This window comes from Natrix helvetica (assembly GCF_964273705.1).
Source record: "Natrix helvetica genome assembly, chromosome: 7".
NCBI classification, from domain to species: Eukaryota; Metazoa; Chordata; class Lepidosauria; order Squamata; family Natricidae; genus Natrix; species Natrix helvetica.
In genome coordinates this window covers 26,543,180-26,563,906 of record NC_138558.1, presented here as the reverse complement: position 1 = coordinate 26,563,906, position 20,727 = coordinate 26,543,180, and the positions used below count along the sequence as shown (strand labels likewise).

The 20,727-nt window shown below is 37.7% G+C and overlaps 1 protein-coding gene across 6 annotated transcripts in view; it reads left to right on the top strand.

The window, feature by feature from the left end:
• Positions 1-20,727, top strand: part of CAMK2D (calcium/calmodulin dependent protein kinase II delta) — a 144,252-nt gene that overhangs the window by 120,181 nt on the left and 3,344 nt on the right. For 4 of the 6 annotated variants that reach the window (XM_081960017.1, XM_081960015.1, XM_081960016.1 and 1 more), the window contains 4 exons: positions 2,274-2,322; positions 17,352-17,427; positions 18,691-18,785; positions 20,152-20,380. In XM_081960017.1, coding sequence (XP_081816143.1) covers positions 2,274-2,322; positions 17,352-17,427; positions 18,691-18,785; positions 20,152-20,380 — 449 coding nt within the window. Of the gene's footprint in view, positions 1-2,273; positions 2,323-6,738; positions 6,823-8,204; positions 8,326-10,038; positions 10,248-17,351; positions 17,428-18,690; positions 18,786-20,151; positions 20,381-20,727 lie in introns of those variants that run through there. The other 2 variants (XM_081960018.1, XM_081960019.1) reach the window with 2 other exon arrangements.

Here is a 20,727-nt window from a genome sequence, read left to right as displayed (position 1 = left end):
TAGTTGTCTCAAGTGGTTAAACCAATAGGCACATACAAGTGTATACTTTGTGCAAACCTATATTTGATGAGCTGTTGACCTTATCCTTCAGTTAAAAGAATTGTGCTTAATTTAGCATACTTTTAAGGGCCTAAGTGCCCCATAATTCTTAGTCACCCTTAATTCTTAAATGAAATTTATACCTTTATTTATTTTTTATTTTATTTGTTAATATTATTTATTTTGCTGCTTTTTTGTTTTTTCTTTTCCCAAGTTTCCATAAAAACCTTTCCAAAGTCATGGGGGGTGGGGAGGGAGGCTACACTTTTTACTATCTTTGATAGTGTCCTTTTAACTGCGTCAACTAACTATTTTTGTTATTTATAATCCATCAAACATCAGAGGTACTTGCCTTTTTGATACTAAAATAGGCTTTTAAAATCTGCTGTCTGAGAAACTAGTAATTTTAAACTGGCAGAGGACAACATGTCTGAAAAAGATAGAGTGAATATTTCACAAGAAGCAAACATAAACACTGATACTTTTTGAGCACATCTGTGTTATATAATTTTCCAATAACTACTTCTCTATTGAATATATTATTATTATTTTAAATTATTGCAACAAAATAAAAAGTCTCATTTATATTTCAGCTATATTTGTACTGCAACATTTTCAAGACTGAAAAATATAATATTCACAGGAATCCTTATAAATCAACACCCAGATTGGACTTTGCTGTTTCAGCAAATGATGCAAATTCTTTTAAACCCTACCATGTCTCCATAATTTTAGTCATACCTTTAATAAAGCAACACTTTTCTTTGTGCATCCTGGACGGGAAGCCTATTATACAATATTATGCCTTGAAACTTCCCATTTTCCTATCATCGGGGGAAATGGGAATGGCAGGGTAAGAGCTGCTACTGTTTAAGAAGCACGTGCTCAGAGGCCCTTGAACAAGTGGGACCTCTTGATTGTAAAGTAAGCTGAATCCTAGCAGTGGAAAGCCAGTTTGGTCTTGTGGCCAGAAAGCAGGAGACCATGAGTTCAAGTCCCATCTTAGCCACGAAAGCCATGAATGACTTTTGACCAGTTATTCTTTCTCAGCCCAACCCACCTCATAGGTTTGTTGTTATGGGAAAAATTAGAGAAGAAATTTGCTGCCTTGAATTAGGTTAAAAGTAATAAAAAGGCAGAATACAAGTAAATAAATGCCACTGACTGGATTGTGTCAAGGTCAAATCAATGTGAGGTTTTTGTTATGTACTAAAAGCGTCCACCAGCAGGTGGCGCTCGGTAGCTCACCCCTGATTGGTCCTGATTGGTCCAACTGAGCCAACTCTTTGGCGGGACAATTCTCATTCTCCCATTGGTTACCGGTCTGACAGCTGTAAGTATAAATAGCTGTCAGCCGGTCTGTTATTGTTCTGTTTTTACTGGAGTTTAAATAAACAGTTAACCGTTCAGCAGCCTCCTCGTCTCATTACCTCAGAACTTAAAAGTTTTCTGTCTACAACAGTGGTGGGATTCAGCCAGTTCACACCTATTCGGGAGACCTGGTTGTTAACTTTCTAAGCAGTTTGGAGAAGCGGTTGTTGGAAGAAATCTCATTTTGTTTTTCCCCACTTTACAGGGCTAATCCTGTAAGGAAGGCAGGAAGGAAACATTGTGGTGGTGTTTCTAGCCTAGTCTTTATTGCCGTGCTTACAGAAATTGTTTCTCCAGTTAACCCTTATTACATTGTAACAACTAAGGCGAAGCGCCCATCAACCTGAGTAATGTTGCACTGGCCACGCCCACCCAGTCACATGACACCAAACCATGCCCACCCAGCTGGTCATTAGGGCAGAGAACCAGTTGTTAAATTGTTTGAATTCCACCACTGGTCTACAATATTGTTAAAAGAGTATCAGCCTAATTTTTATAGGGACTGTTTAGCTCTTCATCTTGTGTTTGCCAGTCTTAAATGGCTAGTTCTGACAGCCAATGTCAATAATTTTGCTACCATTTGTCTAAAAAGTGTCAAAAGGGTTTAAGAAAACCAAATCTGTTCATTTTTGTTCCTATGACGTCCGGCATAGGTCAATAGGAAATGCATCTTTTTAAATGTTCCTTTCAAACTGCCTGAAATTTGACTTAAACCAGAAGCTGTCATTCGCTATGATTATTTGTCTGAGACCTAAATTCATATGGTCTGCTTCAGCGCTTTGCATGATTTGTTTAATACCATACATCTAAAGCAGACGTTAAGAGTGTGGGATCATTTAATGAATCACTCTTGTACCCCACAGGAATCAACAGAGAGTACCAACACAACCATTGAAGATGAAGATGTAAAAGGTATGATATGAAGAAAGGTCATATGTTTTATACAAATGTAACAGTTGCTCATGTTTGGTATCATTTGTTTAACGCATTAAGTAAAAAAAAATCATTATCATGTTAGAAAAAAATTAATAGAATAGTAGCCGAGCGAGGGGTTCAGACCGGTAGTGGAAATCGCATGTGGGCCCTACCCCAGCTCTATGCTCTCCTATTTAGGCACATTTTCAAGCCATGTGCATGCCTGCAAGCTGCATGCGCGATCAAAGTGCCTGCGTAGAAGGCCAAGCGCATGCGTGGATGAGGTGCATGTGAGTGAAGCTAGCATGCACAAGCCCACGCTCACATTTGCAAACCGGTAGGGAAAGTAAGTGAATACAACCCCTGAATAGGAGGTGTGGATGCATCAACTCATCTGTCTGTATAACGACATTTACATCAAATCCAAAAGTTTGTTGACTTTAGAACTTTGAGTAATTTATTTTCCCAGCAGCTATATGTTGTTTCTGCTGTTTTAATTATTATCCACTAGCCCTGACTTGAACACCCTGTGTTAATTGGTAGATGTATTGTGGACACGACTCCATGCCATAGTTGTGCTGCTTCCTCAGATTTCTCGGAACATATTTTGTCTCGGTTTCTTGGTTTCATAAGCTCTCCGGTTGCTACTCTGTCAAAAAAAAAGAAAGATGTTACTTATTTAAATGGTTATTTAAATGTAAAGTATTTGTGGAAGTATTCCCATGCTGCTCTCTTCTACCAGCTAAGTGCCTCCATTTGCATCCCAAACTTTTTCAACAGAATAATGTTTTGTCTCTGAAAAGCTTAAATGATATAATAACATCTCAGATAAAATCTCATCATTGGTCATGTGACCTGGTATCACTGTTTGGCCTGGATTTCTATTAAATTAAAACTAAAGAAGTAGAGTGTATTATAGATAAATTATTGCTACATTTATGGTCAGATATATAAACTGTCCACACGTTTCCATTTTACACCTTTTCAATTGAGTTAAACTGGCAGTCCTTGACTTAACAACTGGTCACTTGAAGTTCTGATGGACATGCCTGGTGGATACTTATGACAAATTTGAAGTTCCAATAGTTTCCCCCCTCCACCCATGCACAGTCACGTGACTGCAATTTGAGTACTCACAACCAGGCTGCATTTAGGGCTCTTTGCAGCATCCCATGGTCATGTGACCATATTTTATTACAGTTTTGTCAAAAACTGGCATTTATTTCTGGTTTTTGGCAAAACCACACCCATAGTGAATGATTGGTTTCCTGAATGACTGTGCATTTACTTAACAATCGCTGCCAAAAAAAAGTGTAAAATTGAGTCAGTCACATGAAATATAAATATCTGAGCAAGCTGATTTATGACCATCATAGTTACAATTGTGATGTTCAGGCTCCATTACAGTCATAATTTGAGGACTACCAGTAGATAGATATATAACCATGGCTGCTATTCCACTCCCATTAATTCTGCTTTTTGGGAGCCAGTTATAAAGTTGTAAATTGGGAGCAAGTGACTATGCGATAGTGTAATAAATGCTTGCCAGTGCAAAGCACCTAGATGGTGATCACCATGGGGCACCATGACCATGGGGCACTATATTTTCCATCTCTTCTTTTTTTCAACCATCATAACTTTGAATTTAGACTGAAAAGGCAGTCAGTAAACAGAGCCAGTGAGAGCAATTAACCAATGGAACAGTTTGCCTTCAGAAATTGTGGGAGCTTCATCACTGGAAGAGAACTGGAGTGCCATCTGTCAGAAACGTATGGTCTCCGGGGGGGGGGGGGGGGTTTGGACTAGATTACCTACAAGATCTCTTCCAACTCTGTTAATCTGTATCTATATCTAAACAGTGTCAGGTAAAAGCCAAGGGATGAGACAGCAAGACCCAATCGAGTTTCACTCTTTATTTCTGTATACCTAATAGACAGAATCTTGCCAAACTAAAGCTATAATTCTTACCTATTAGATACATCCTGAAATATTCTAATGTATGACTACCCTGAATCTTTGGAATTATACAGTCCCTTCCCATCCCGCTCCGGATTGCACAGTCTCTTAATCTGGCTCTCCTACTGGGAAAGCTCTGTGTTGCCAAAAGTTTCCCTTCTAGTCTTGCAAGTGCACATTCCATCATATCAAATACTTGTATAGATGCAGACGTAGATAACAATATAGATATAGCTATATGGTGTATTTTCAAAAATAAAACCTGTTTAGATGCTACTATTTGTAGCTTTCTGTGTAATTTTTAAAAGTCTTGACTGACTCCTTCAATTATGATAGCATGCTTTCAAAATAATTCAGATTTGAATGAAAGACTCTGGCCATTTGGATGTTAGCACACACCCCTCATTAGAGAATGATGGAAATCATAACACAACAACTTAAACAGCCATCAGTTCCTTACATTTATTCTTAGAGCTATGATCCATCCAAAATTAAATGGCTGAAGAAGACTTTGCCATGTAAGTTCAAAGGCCTATTTTTCTATATGGAGCACTTCTTTGTAAATATGGTTGGATGTTGAGTCATCATTTCAGAGCTAGTTCCTTGAATGCCTTCGATAATGACAGAATTTCTAATCTACTGCCTTCACTGGAAATGTTGGGATATATTCAGAGATGTATCTGCTGTGAAAGTAGCGCATCCTGAACAATATAGCACAGTGAAACATCATTTATATTATGTCGTAAATTGCTTTATGATATGAAATTGATTTATATCATAAAATGTTTTATAAAATTTGCCAAATTCCATGGGAATCATTGGTCTGAGATTTTGGACGCATTCTGTAAGTTAGCTCATTTGAAGTATAACCCTAACCCTAACCTATAGTGCACTATTTCACCCAGGAAAAGATTACAGGAATCAGGATTTTAGTAATTAGGGGAACATGGTGGCTCAGTGGCTAAGACGCTGAGCTTGTCGATCAGAAAGGTTGCCAGTTCAGTGGTTTGAAAACTCTTCGGCTTTGAAACAGATGAGCACTGCCACCTAGAGTTGGGAACGACTAGCACATATGTGCATGGGGAACCTTTACCTTTAGATATACATTACAGGTGGCTGATACGGAGAGAAAGTGTAGGGAAAAGAAGAATTAAGAAGGCCTTCTCATACTGATAATTGCTTCCTAGTTTTTTTTAAAAATCCTAAATTCTGAGATACTGTATCTCACCACGTTGTATGAATGATTGGTTCAGTACAAGATTTTCTCAACAGTGACAGACAACTTTTTATAAATATTAATGTTATGCCTATCCTTAGTTAAATGTATGTTAGAAATTAGTCAGAATAAAAATGTAAAAAATATAAACAAGGGAGCCTTTCAGTATCTTTCTAAGTATGGAAAGACTATATAACATAATGTAAACTATTGCATCAATTATTTGTTTTGCAAGTCCTGGTTTCAGGGTTAGTGATGCTGTTTAAATTTATTTGATAAGATTCATTTATTCAGTCAATATTATGCATCGGACTTTATTATTATAGCCAGAAAACTGTTAGAATAGTTTAGCATAATAGTTTGGAGATTTAATGGTACACAAGTAGATTAGTTGCAGCAGATTTTAATACTCTTATTCTTACATAAGATACTTCCATGCATTTTATAGAATCTCTCTTTCAACTTCATTATAGTAAACTCCGGCATAATGAATGAAAGTCATATATTAATTAGAAGTTTATTTACTGGTTTATATTATTTATGTTATATTATTACTTTGTTTCTTGTGATTATTATTTATCTTTGTAAGATTATATATCATTGTGGGAATCTAAGAATATCTTTCAATTTACAGGTATGTAAATTGAAACCAAATGAGATTTGTCCATCTCTGTTTTCCTTATACGTCTTATTGATGTTGCAATGTACTGCTTTCATTTGTTGTGTGTAATTAAATTATTACTTTGAGGTTTTGTTCTGGCCCTCTTTTCTTTTCCTTTTATCTCCCTCTATCTCCTTCCACCCCCAATACAGTTCTCAAAAAGGAGGGTCACCTGTAGGTATTAAGTTCTATTCATCATTCTCCTTCTCCTCTGATGGAATCATCGGTTGAAGTAGAGGGAGTCCTTCCAGGGAGGAGTAAAGAGACATTCCAGCCTAGAGTCGATTTGGGGAAGAAAATGTCTGAGATTTAATGCTTAAGACTACTACATATCTACTGTTTCCCAAGGGAGGGCAGTCAGTCTGGTAAGATTCTTGTAAATAGGTGTTCAACAATAAAGGATAGCTTTGTCCTATTTAGAGTTGTTCTGGTGGCTTGAGTCTGACCTCTCCCCTTACTGTTTCATTTTACTGATCATGTTTTTATTGTTGTAATAGCTACTCTTATTATCAATGTCTCCTCTTCTCCTTATGCTCTATAGCTTCATCTTTATTCAACTGTTGTGTTTCCATCAATTCAGTGGCAGGATTCAAGCATTTGGCAGATTCACAGCATATCTTGTTTGAACATGAGCCTTCCCAGTCCTCTCCTTCCTCTCCTTTGAGTAAGTTGAGAGATGCAGTCCATGTAGTTATTAATCCATTCCCTGTTGAAACTAAGAGATGAGTCATTTAAAAATAGTTTAGAGATGGAGTGAAAATATTATTATTGCAACTTATTGCAATTTGGGGACTTGTTGCTTCCCTGTTGATGTGGATAAATGTATTTTCTTATTTCCATGATTAAGTTTCCGTTCGTGAAACTTAAAAAAATAATTACCCACATATTAGTTGATCATACATGATTGCTTTGACAGACAGATTAACTGAACTATTCTTCATGTTAACTGAATCAGGGTAGCTATTTTTACATACATAGAATGAAAAGAAGTTCAAGTTTAATTCACATATAAGTGCACTAGGGGATACTGTTCTGCCAAAGACCAGAATTGCTTATAGAATGAAGTATATGCAAATTGAAATTACAGAAATATATTATTGGGGAAATAGATGATGTTATCTTTCTCCTTTGCAGTCTTATGGTGTGCTTGGCATGGTATGTTTTTGTTCATATTTTAGGGTCGTGATGACTCTAGATAGATATGAAAAATAAGGGAGACTTTCTTAGGTGAAAATTCCCAAAAGTAAAAATTTAATGACAGATGGCTTTGCTGTAAAATTGGAACATTCAGTAGTTATGCTAGAAACAGATTGTAAAAATCACATTTTAAAAAGCATAATTGAGCATAGATGCAATTATATTTAAATAAAACATGGTTTCTTTTAAACAGAGAACTTGCATGAAATCCATGAACCCCCAGTTTGAATATTTAGAGAAAAGTTTTCCTTCCCAAATTCCATCAGAATAAACATAAACCTCAGTAGAGCACAAATATGTGACTTCTGTACATTTTGGAGTAGCCTGGACAAGACGTGTTTTGACAGGCTTGATGTAAACCGGTGTGAATTCTAAATAATAATATGACTGCAGATACTTTGTTTAATTAGGAATATTATGAAATTAATGAGAGGCTCCATTTAAGTGAGTGCCTGGAAGTTTTCTGCACTCTGACTTGATTTTCACCCAATAATCTTTAGTTCATTTGATAAAGGTGGCCTTACATCTAAAAACAGTAGAGCTTGAAGCCCAGAACTAAAATCTAAAAACAAAAGCTTAGTAAATGCATGGGGAATGCCACATTAGTTCCTTTTTGTGAAGCATAATATTCTCTATTGAATGTTAATCTCTGCTACAAACTTCAGAAATATCCGTGGGCAGGAAAATGTGAAGCATTTTAAATGAGAGATATCAGTGCATTTCAGAAAAGGATTACAAAGCAATCAGTAGCTTTGTGAGCCAAAAGCATCTCATTCCTAAAGCATATCGAAAACATTAATATGTGGCTTCTTCTTATTAGATGGATATTGCAGCCCTTTTCTTTTCTAGATGGTGGTGTTGATTCGGAAAATATCCGTGAAATGGATGGGGCTAATGAGGATGCTCTACACAGCATCCCTAATCAAACTTTGGACACAGAGGGAGAGTGAAACCTCCCCCAGGAAACCAGGTCTGTGTCTTGCTTATGTAGAAATACTTGAGATGTGCCTCATTTCCGAGGTATAGGTGAAAAAAATTATTTCTGTGAGTTCAAATGTAGGATTGTTTGTTTATTAGATTTATACCTTGTCTTTCCTCCCAAGAGCTCAAGGTAACATACTACAATCTCTCTCTTTGTGCTCCACACAGAAACGAACTGTGTGAAGTGATTCAAGGGGTGTCAAACTCGTGACCTGTGGACCAGATGCGACATGCGCTGGCCACCTCCACCCCCAGTTTAGCAAAAGGGGAAAAGTCGCAATATGTCACATGATGACAATATGATACTGCGAGTTGGACACCCCTGAGCTAAGAGATCCACAGTCACTCAGTGAGCTTTTATGACTGGGGATACATTGGTTAGACCTCAGATTCCAGAATCCGTTTTAAATCTTGATTATTTTTTTAACCTTCCCATTAACTCCTTGATTTCTTTCTTCTCCCCTAAAACAAGAAAATCCTTGTACTGTATGGAGAATGAAAGAAAACCAATTGTTGGAGGTTCTCTATGACTCCGAATCCTTCCTGGTGTAATTAGCTGTAAGCTGCAAGCCCCAAGATTTCTAGCAAAGGATAACTCACAGGATATTCTTTCCCATCCTCTTATTTTCCACGGTCTTTTTCTCAAAGTAAGGCTATCTTTGCTGGTAAAATGGAGGGAAATGGCAGAAAAGAAAGAGAGAAGGGGTGCGATGCTGACTCCTACTATTTTAATCAAACTCCTTGACTTGAGTTGAGTTTATTTCTTGACTTGAGTTTATTTAATCAGGAGCATGCTCTCATTTTTCTGTGTTTGAACAGCTATTGCGTTAAGACATGATGTTACAAAAGAAGAAATGTTTAAAAATTATAGCCAGTATTAAAAATAACTGTTTGATCCCAGAAGAAACCTGTCCCAGAAATTCACTTGTGGTCTGTTCTCATTCATAGTGTCACTAATTTAAAGACAGTGATAAAAAAAAATGCTTCTGCACTGTTGGCTAGCAATTTTATAGTATTCAATGAATCTAGAACAGGGGTCGGCAGCCTGCGGCTGTGGAGCTGCATGGGCACTTTCATCCCTCTGCTATGGCTCACTGTCGCCAGTCAGTTCCACAATTGATAGGGCTTTCAGTTAGGACAGGTAGAGGAAAAAGGACTCCACGCTAAGAGGAGACTCTATGATGGGGTAACCGGACTTCCTGTTGACAGAGGAAAAAGGAGGCTGCACTAGGAGGAGACTCTATAGTGATGGTGATGGGGGAACTATGCTTCCGGTTGGCAGAGGAATAAAGGACGCTGTGCTAGGAGGGGGAACTGGACTTCTGGTTGGCTTTGGAATTGAATGGGATGCTTCCAGTTAGGACCTTTGTGGCTCTTTGAATGTTTAAGGTTGCCGATCCCTGATCTAGAGTATGTGGGAGTACAAATTATTAGCTTTTTGGCTCCCCCCAAATTTTGCTGTCAAATTTGGACAAAAGAACACGGAGCAGACTTTTTCTATGACAAGTGATCCTATATCTGCAATCAAGATCCATGCCAAATGGAGAAGTAGGGTTTACATGTTTGGGAAAGGGTAATTATGTATTTACCTGTGGCCAGGTGCCAGTTATTCTAATGTAACTGTTACAGTTGAAGAGATACTCATATCCATTAGTATATTTGAATAAAAGCTATACAGTAACTTTATTGGTTTTCATTTTAGGGAATGAAGTGTTTGCGTTTTCACTAAGCATGCATTGAACCTCAGGAGGATCTTTGCTTCCTAGGAAATTGAAGAGAGAATCAGCTATCTTAATACTCTTGCCAGTTCATTACTGAATAAATTGCTTGAAGCTCCGGAAATGTGAAAGCCAGATCACTGTACAGAGAATTGTTCATGCTGTTTAAAAGCAACATAAAAATGTTCACATGTGTTCAAAAGAGTCCCTGGCTTCTTTTTTGTAGTAAGCAATGTCAGAGTAATATGTTTTTCAAAGTTAAATATTTCTTATGAGTTTTTTTTCTGTATGAAATTCAAAGATTGTTTATCAGTAATCAAGTTAGAGTCTTAATGCAATCAAGCTTAAGTCAATTTTCAACCAAATATGTGATATGAAAATAGTCCATCATATTCATCTACAATTGTCCAATGTTAGTTTATTTTCTACAGCAATTTAAAGGATGTTATACTGCAGATGGGTGACCTAGATTGCAACTCTTATGGACTTCATATATGATAAAAAAGAGCTCGTATTCTAGTAAATTTACTGCGCAATTTCAATTTCATGAATATGCCCGCATATTGTGGTTTCTCGTCATATGAGATGCTTGCATATAGAGATGCCTTTATGTCTCCAGTTGAAATATACCATTCCGTAACATAGTCTTTCCTTATCATTTGAGAAGACTATTTCTATTGCCATGTCGTATAAACATCAAGAGAGAACATCAAGAGAGAATTAAGCTAATTCTTAAAAATGAATTATATGTTTGAATGAGCAAATTCCTAGGAATGTTCTTTTTGAGTCTTAACTGAATATTATAAACATAATATTATACAGTCTTAAACTTCAATCACAATTGAGCCCAACAATTATGTTGTTAAACAGGACAGTTGTTAAATGAATTTTGCTCCAGTTGGAAAACTTTTTTGCCTTAGTTTTTAAGTGAATCACTGAAGTTGTTAAGTTAGTAACATGGTTGTTAAGTGAATCTGGCTTATCTTTGCTTGTCAGAAGATCTCAGAAGGTCACATGACCCCAAGATTTTAATTTACAACCAGGTCAATGTCTGTGATAATTAGTTACCATCATATGCATACCAATATGCAGATCACTCCTACCTGTGATTCACAAGAAAAATTGAAACACCAAAGGAAAGAATATATCTGGCTCAGAGCTGAACTGCGGAGTCCATGATGCTCTCTTAGCTTAGTTGTTTGCTTGGAGATTCTGGGCTGGTCATGTTACCTAGTCAGTTAATGAAACATCTACAAATAAACAACAAACAAATAGGACAGCTGTCCAGAGGGTCAACGTCATTACCCAGAGGATCATTAATTGCCCTTTCCTCTCTTTGGAAGAGCTTTAGAGTTCAAAGCATTCTTAAAGATCCATCTCATCCTGGGCACCCTTTTTTTGAACTATTACCATCTGTCAGACGGTACAGGATAATAAAAACAGGGACAAATAGGCTGAAAAGCAGCTCCTATCCCAGAGCAGTAACCATATTGAGTTCTACTGTATAGTGCAATATTAATGCAATTGTATAGAATGTGAACGATGTATGTTTGTGTTTTATTTTTATAATTATAATGTACACTGAAGATGGTATTTAATTTTGTTGTACGAGGTGCAGTGACACTAAACTAAACTAAACAAACAAGGACTCTACAAAACTGAATTAGTTGTACAGACTGAATGCAGGTAGTCCTCGACTTACAACAGTTTGTTTAGTTACCGTTCAAAGTTACAATGGCACTGAAAAAGTGACTTATGACCATTTTTCACAGTTACTACTTTTTCAGCATCCATATGATCATGTGATCAAAATTCAAATGCTTGGCAACAGGTTCATGTTTGTGACCGTCGCTGTGTCCCAAGATCATCTGATCCCCTTTTGCGACCTACTAACGAGCAAAGTCAATGGGGAAGCCAGATTCACTTAACAATTGGGGTACTAACTTAACAACTACAGTGATTCCATTAACAACAAGCAAGAAAAGTCATAAAATAGGGCAAAATTCACTTAACAAATTTCTCACTTAAACAACAGAAATGTTGGGCTCAATTGTGGTCGTAATTCGAGGACTACCTATATAACAAGGCGATGTAGACTCCATACAAAATTAGGAGATTAAATTGCTCCTGTTGGAATCAGTCGGTTTGAAACCTTTGTTAAAGCAGGTTTGTGAAAGAAAGAAAAATGCCAATATGAGTTTTCCCTCTGTATGATTTTGCGTCCCTTGGGATTTCAAGAATGGAGAGGATCACACCTGCGCTGCAGAGAGATGAAGAGAAACTTTGAAGGCATGGAGTGAGGGTGTGGGTGTGATGGAAGAGAGGAAGGGCATTGACTTGGAGAACTGAAAGAGAAGCAAGTTGTGCACGGAGGAGCTGAAACTGAACATAAACCATATGGTGGAATTACCAATGAGATTTGAGAAGTACCAGGGCCTAACAGCTTCACAAGCATTCTAAGATATATACCAGCTACAACCAATCAGCAACAAACAATTGGTTCTCACCACCCACCCCCAAAAAGTATTACCTGATAAGGGCTCATAAGCAACTTAGAAAAATGCACCCACAACCTACAACAAGACCTACTGAAATATGGGAGCTAGAAAGTGAGAAAATACATGGACAAGGAATAAGATTCTCAGTCCTTAAAGGGGAGAACTAGAGAAAGAACCATGTTGTGGCAATTGAAAAAGTGGGGGGAGGGGGAGAGGAAATACTATATAAACCTCGTTGAGTAATGTAAATAATATCCTTGTCACTTGTCATATATACTTTAAACTTTTAAGTGTCCAAATACACCCCCACAATAGGGTACTGCTGATATACAAATAATGCACACTATTAATTATACATAAGTATGTACAGTCAGAGGTGGGTTCCTACCGGTTTGGAACGATTCAGCCGCACCGGTAGTAACTTGGCGTCCTGGGTTGCTGGAACCGGCAGCGACCCAGGACTGCCACACCTCCGAACCGGTTCTCCTATGGTGGTGCCATCTTGATTTTCAGTTCTGTGCATGCACAGAACAATTTTCATGGCAGAAATGTAATGTTTTTTTCCCCCTCTTTTAACGTTTTGCGCATGCCCAGACCTCTTTAGGTGCAAATGCGCACGCGCCTGGAGCAAAAGGTTTTTGTGCACCGAACGGTCAGTAATGCCGGCAGCAACCCACCCCTGTATGCAGTAGGTTTTCCCCTCAGCTTTAAAAAAATATATACCAGACATGCTCACAGAAAGCCTGTCTGTGGATAAGCTAAACCTCAAAATTTTAGCTAGTAGTACCCATAAATAAGACAAATGTGAAGATTAAAACATATCAAAATTCAAAAGGTGGCCTTATGCACCTTTCATGATATTTTGTTTAAAAAAAAATCAACTGTTGGATTCTCTGTGGATGGGCTTATATGCAAATATAGATTGCATTAAATACAAATAGGAGGGTAAAATTGTATATAATAGGATTAATACAGTGGGGGTGGTCTATAGTTTGTATAATTAAGATTTTATTGCAAATGTGAGAGGCTACTCAGCCTTCTGGTATGTAGTTTAAACTATACCTTAATTCAAAATTTCTTGGTTCATGGTATTTTTAATGTCTCAGTTCATTCTTTACAATGCCTCTATGTCAGAACTTTGAATTAACCTCAAGCTAATTGTCCAAGTGGTATCCAACAGATAATGAGTATTATGTTTCATGAACATTTTCTATATAAATATAAAAGATGCAGATACATCAAGATACATTTCCAAAGGATAGAGCTTACCTAAATGAGCTAGGGTGTAGTTTAGCAATACCAAGAAAAATTTTGGAGCTATAATGGAAATAAAATCTCATGAGTCTGAGCAACATCAAAGAACAGTGGCATTATTAGCAAAAGTAAGAAAAGCAGTTAGATTCAAGTTTAGAATGGAAAATCAAGAAAGACTGGATTGTTTCAACTTAGGGCTTTACATTTAAAAGTTGAGAAAATAATTTTCAACAAGAAAGGTAAAAAGGTTTTTAAAAATCCAACACATAAAACTTATTATGTCTATTTATTCCCTTATTATTGTCTCCGTTTGAATTAGACAGCCATAATCTTTATAATAACTAATATCTCATGTTTGGAGGCTTTTTTTAGATCCATTCTATTGTTATCATAATTATCATCACTGTTGTTATTATCTAATACTTCCTGTGGAAAATCTCTATGTAGAAGGCCTTTTTCAGTATGAATAATGACATAAATCTTGCTTCTATTTGTTCCAAATTTTAATTGTTTCTCACAATGTTCATGTAACATTTTTTTCTGTTTAGATGATAGAGGGAAGTTCTCACTTTACTGGATTTCATGCTTGGAAGTAGCAAATATAATTGTTTTGGAATCAGTATTCTTCTAAATTTTGATTAAGTAAAACACTTCTTGGTCAGCTCTATTTATCCAGTTAGGCTGCAGTTGCTACTTCGTAAGTTTGAAAATTGTTTATGGATTAATGGACTTTCATCCATTGAGATTGGTTTTGTTTTTTAATCTTAATTATTAATGATTAAATATACATATCTTACAGCCTTTATTGAAATATTTGTGTATATGCCAAGTGCCTACGTTATAAGCATTTTTATGATGCTGTTAGGGATACAATGTTGGCATCAGATGGACTTTTGTGAAAAAAGGACTCTATAGAATTGGGAGACACCCCCCCCCCCAGAAGGCCGTCTCTGTTATGGGTAAATTGACTTTCTTTCAGAAAGAATAGAGAGAAAATATTTCTCTAATGTCTGATTAGAGGTCAGGTTGATGCCAAATGAGACACATTCCATGGGCCCAGTGGTGGGTTGCTGCTGGTAGTGGCCTGGAGCAGCTGAGAGCGTATCGGTCCGGTGGCTCATTTGGCCCACCCCTGCGCGTGCTCTATAGCTGTATTTATGCCAAAAGGCACAGTACGCACACACACACGCACAGCGTGCAGTGCCTGCACGCGCCCCAACAAGCAACTGGGTGTCGCATGGGCGATGGATTGCGCATACATGCACAGTGCATGTCAGGCACGTGCACGAACAGACCGCGATCAGCGTACCGGTAGCAAAGGTAAGAGCAACCCACCACTGCATGGGCCCTTGGCTTTTAACATGTACAGTGATCCAGACTCCAAATATTACACATTCTGTTCCTTGTTTATCCCAAAGGTGCTTTTTCAAGAGGCAACTTGCCTTTCTTTGAAGACATTTTGCTTCTCATCTAAGAAACTTTTTCAGCTCTGGCTGGATGGTGGGGAATAGAAGGAAGCTTTTGAATGAAAAGTGAAAACAAGAAACCTATGGGACAGCCATGATCTGGATGAACTGAGAATCTCCATAGACATATTCCTTGTTTATTTTTTTTATTTCTTAGTCATTTTTGTGACTTTTTTCCCCCATGTGGCATTAATGTAGCTATTGCTTTGAATACTGTAACTGTTTACATTGGTATTAGCCTCAGTGAATGCTTTATTTCTGTTCATGTTAAAGCAATCAAATGTTGTTTGATTGCTGCAGGATAGAAATATTAAAAATAAAAAATGGTGCATTTTATTCTTTGGAAATGTGTTTATCCTGTAGGATCATACATTTTTATTTCATATATTTTGTGTAGACCATTCTGCAGCTCACAAACTTGCAAAGAATTGCAAGGTATTCAAAGTTTAAAATATATATTTTATTTTTGTTATTTATTTCTATGCCTCCTTCATTGTTTTTTTAATAAATAACTACTTATAATGAGGAGAGTGTATTCAATATGTTTGATTCCTCTCCTAGATTTCCAAAATCTCTTCCACACAGTATCTTTTGAGCAAGTAATTTCAGCAATAATAAACGTATCTCGTGTATTTTACTCTGTGGATGAATTTTCATTGCTTAATAGCACTAGATACATTGTTTTACTCCTCCTTTTCAGAGATTCTGTTGGCTGTTGTTCTCCATGTTAGAGAGCTTGTATAAAACCTGCATCCATATACATGTATTTATTATATCTATATCTCTATATATAGCATACATATTTCTTGACAGAGCAGTCCCTTGATCAAAACATTGATTCTCTCCTCCTTTTCTTGTTTTAAAATATATTGAATGAGAGTTATGAGTTTGCCTGCCTGCTTGCATTTTCTTCCTGAACACTTTTGCAGGATTGAGGGGAGAAAGTCATAAGAAAACCAAGGAGAAATGGAAGGTATCTGATTACACTTAAGGAACATGACCCTTCTCTTGGGAGTGAGAAAACTCACTCTGTATAACAGTCCTTCTTAGAAATTGCAAAGGAGAATAATAGTACTTTCTCCTACTCCGGGGAAGATGCTGTCTGTATGCTATAAGCAGTCATGACTAATGTACCTGCACTCAGTTTACATGTGAATGATTACAATTTAACATTATTCCTATTTAAATTTAAAAATGCAAATGATTGCTGCAATTAAAAGGCCCCTGGAAAAGAGTAACGATTAAGTTTTGACAGAATATTCAGTCTTGCTCTGTTTTGTGTTTTTATGTAATGAATAGTTAGACAAACATCATGGAACTACTTTAAAGTATGGTTAAATCTCTCCCTGTGGTGTGGAATTAAGGACAGTTTCAAAAGATGCCACTTAAACCCACTTTTGAAATTTCAAGGAGAATAAAAACAAATAATCTGTGGGGAGAATCAGAAGGATATTCTGTCAGATGCTTGGAACTCATCAAAGGATTATTCATATTTGTCCACACTTCTGTTTACATTCCCTCTGAATGATTCTGAAGCTGCAAAATTCACTGAAAGCAAAAAATATATATGGATAAGCCATATATATCCAACTCTTGCTTCTGATCCGTGCTTCCAATTTGTAGTGTAGAGGTCAGCCCATTGTACAAGATTGGATGCAACTCAGTTTTTGGCTGTGTTAACAGCAAAGGATGAGGGGACTGCAGACGCTGTCTGAATGTATCATCTTCATATTTTAACGGCCCCATAATCCCTTGCGGGATGGAATCTGACCAACTGAATGCAGCTGAGTGTTTACTGTCTCGATGCCTTCCTGTCACCAATGTGAAGTTATATTCTCTTCGTGCCCAGATAGACAAATAACTGTCTCTACCTAGGATCAAACTTACAGCCTCTTGATTGTGAGGCGAGAGCTCCACCTCTAGGCCACTGCACCACTCAGGCTGTCTGAATGCATAACAATCATAATTCAAACAGAGGCAACTCCGTGATTGAGACTGTTATTCATACAGTCTTTTGTTCCACTGGCTTTCATTTTATATTTAATCTTGTCATTGCACATGTTTCTTTCTTGTCTCCAGCTCGTAAGCAAGAGATCATCAAGGTTACTGAACAGCTGATAGAAGCCATCAATAATGGGGATTTTGAAGCCTACACGTAAGTTGCTTTCTGCTCCCTGCTCTGCTTTCTCTTAGTATTAATATAGACCATATTTTCAACAACTGGTTATTGTAACCAGGATACGTTTGCAGTTCTCTTGATAGTATTAAGAAGAAAAAACTTCCCATATTGGAAATAGGGAAATCTTTAGTGGTCAGCAGGTATTGAAGGCTATGATAAATCAGCTCATGATTTACGTTTGTATCACACTTGTGACAGAGATTGGATTTTTCTGCTTTCAGGGAAGAGAAGTTACATTCTTCTTACTTTTAACTGTTTGAAGTTTCCATATATTTTCTGCCACACAATCGGGATTGTTAGATGGTGTTCAGCATAAAGACTTTCATATGTTTCATATAGTCCCTAAAAGTATTGTAGACAGTGACATGCGATCTGTGCAATGTTTACCTCAGCTTATTTACATCATCAAAAATTAGGGAGAAAAGAGAGAGGCTGGTCAAAGGTGCAAGAGAATGTTCTTGGAACATTCTCATCTAGTGGCATTCTTAGTGTTTCATGTTGCAGAAATGCATGCACTACAGGGGTGGGTTCCTACTGGTTTGGACTGGTCCAGCCGAACTGGTAGTAACTTGGCGGCCTGCCACGCCCCCAAACCGGTTCTCCTACAGGTCCGCCATCTTGTTTTTCAGTTCTGCACATGTGCAGAACAATTTTCAGTGTAAAAAATTATCTTTTTTTCCTTTTTAAAGGTTTTTTTTTAAAGGCAAATTTTTTGAGGCACGAAACTGGCAGTAATGCCAGCAGCAACATACCCCTGATGCATTAGTGCACGAGTGTCAAACTTGTGGCGTCACGTTGCCGTCACGTGACGTATTGCGACGTTTTTCCCTTCGCAGAACTGGGGTAGACGTGGCCTGCGTGTGACACATCCAGCCCTCGGGCTGCCAGTTTGACATCCCTGCATTAGTGGAAGATGGGAGGGCCACCTGAAGGCAATTCCAGCTAAGAACAGCTACCTTAGGGCTTGCTTCAACTATGACATCATTTGTGTGTGAGTGAATAAAAGAAAGGAAAAAAAAAACACCAGGACAGCTCTGTTTCAAGGCAAAGCTAGTGCCTTAAAGCTGTGGTGCTCCAAGGGATCGCAAGAAATTCAGGATTTCAGGAATAGAAACTTCGTAAGGTGTCCTGCAGAGTGCATACGGAATGTAGGCTTACCGGATTCAGCATGTACATGATGGCTTTTCATTTTTGTCGCATAATGTGTATAGGAGATTTATTTTCCCCCTTGCTCTGTAGGAAAATCTGCGATCCTGGTCTTACCTCATTTGAGCCTGAAGCTTTGGGAAATCTTGTAGAAGGCATGGATTTCCACCGGTTTTACTTTGAAAACGGTATGCTGTTGCCTGACGTTTATAACGTTTGAGCCAAACCTTTTAGATTATTGTTACAAAGTTCATATACAGGTAGTCCTCAGCTTACGACCACATTTGAACCCAAAATTTATGCTGCTAAGCAAGACATTTGTTAAGTGACTTTCCCCCCTCCACATTTTACAACCTTTTTTGCCACAGTTGTTAAGTGAATCACTGCAATTGTTAAGTTAGTAACACAGTTGTTAAGTGAATCTTGTTTCCTCATTGACTTTGCTTGTCAGAAGGTCACAAAAAGTGATCACGTGACCCAAGGACACTGCAACCGTCATAAGTATGAGTCAGTTGCCAAGCATTTTAACTTTGAATGTGTGACCATGGAGATGCTGCAACGTTCCTAAGTGTGAAAAACAGTCTTAAGTAACTTTTTTCAGTGCTGATGTAACTTTGAATGGTCACTAAATGAACCGTTGTAATTGAGGACTATCTACATAGCTAATCATATCTACAGCTCCATCTATACCAGCACTGTGTTTTCACAGTAGCTAACAAACTGCATAATCTCCCATCAGATGGCCTTCACGTTGCCATCAAAGCTAATACCGATTGATCCTTATGATTTCCGTGAATTGGTCCAGTCCATTTTTAAAGCCAGCAAATTCAGATAATTTAAGGCATTCACTTATATTGGGAGGGTTTATTTTTTGATAGGTTTTTTTAAGTCTATACCAATCTCTCTAAAGGAGGAAAACAAAAAAATAAATAAGATGGCAAGAACTGCAGGCACATGCATGATTTGATGTAGCGATGGCATATTTCACAGCAGCAATACTCCTGTTCAGGGCATGTGAGAAAGGTTTTAGGCTGCAGCAGGTGGAAAATATTTTGAAATGTCACAGATCCTATTTTGATCCTCATCTAATTTGAGAGAATTAATGTTTTTAACTACCTCACTATGTAATTAAGATCTCCTGTCCAGGGGTGGGATTCACAGATGTTTACTAGTGGTTCGCAAATATGAGTGCGCATGCCTTCCACGCCTGTGCACGGGCTTCCGTGCCTCATGCATGGGCCTTCCATGCATGCACTTTGCTTGCGCGTGGCATTGAAAGTGAGGCCATATAGGATGTCAGGTCACCACTACTGGTTCTCCCACACCAGTCCTAACTGGCTGAATACCACCTCTGCTCCTGTCCCAATAAACAAGCATTGCTGTGTGATGTATTCATTGGTGCATATACTCTATAAACACAATCCATAGACTGTTAGATGAGTTTATCAGTGGCTGTTCAGAATTTCTATTTATTTGAACCTAAGATGATCTGGAGTGCAACTATTTTGTGCATTAAGGGTTTTTTTTAGATATCCTATGTCTTTCCTTCCGTAGCCTTGTCGAAAAGCAACAAGCCAGTCCACACCATTATCCTGAATCCGCACGTCCACCTGGTAGGGGATGATGCCGCCTGCATTGCATATATCCGACTGACACAATATATGGATGGAAGTGGAATGCCCAAAACGATGCAGTCAGAAGAGACAAGGGTTTGGCACCGCCGTGATGGAAAATGGCAAAATGTTCACTTTCACCGTTCAGGATCACCAACAGTACCTATCAAGTGAGTAATGGATTCATGTCCCCTCATTGCAACTCTTCTACTGTCAGATAATTAAAGCCCCACATTTACATCACCCGTGATTTGCATATTATTTTCCATTAGGGCTCTGCCCTGAGCAACTCACAACATTAAAGAATTAAAATAAATAGATTGTAATGAAATCAGGTATACTTCCATAGGCATGAATGCAGTGTGATTTTGCATAAAATAAATGACACTGAGTCGGTGGGAATTAACAGAATTAGGCGCATATTGGATGTAGCCAAGCAGAAAAGATCGCAAGAGTAATTTCCACTTTGTATCTATCTTATATTTATTAAATCAGCTTTGGGAAAGATGACAGTTGT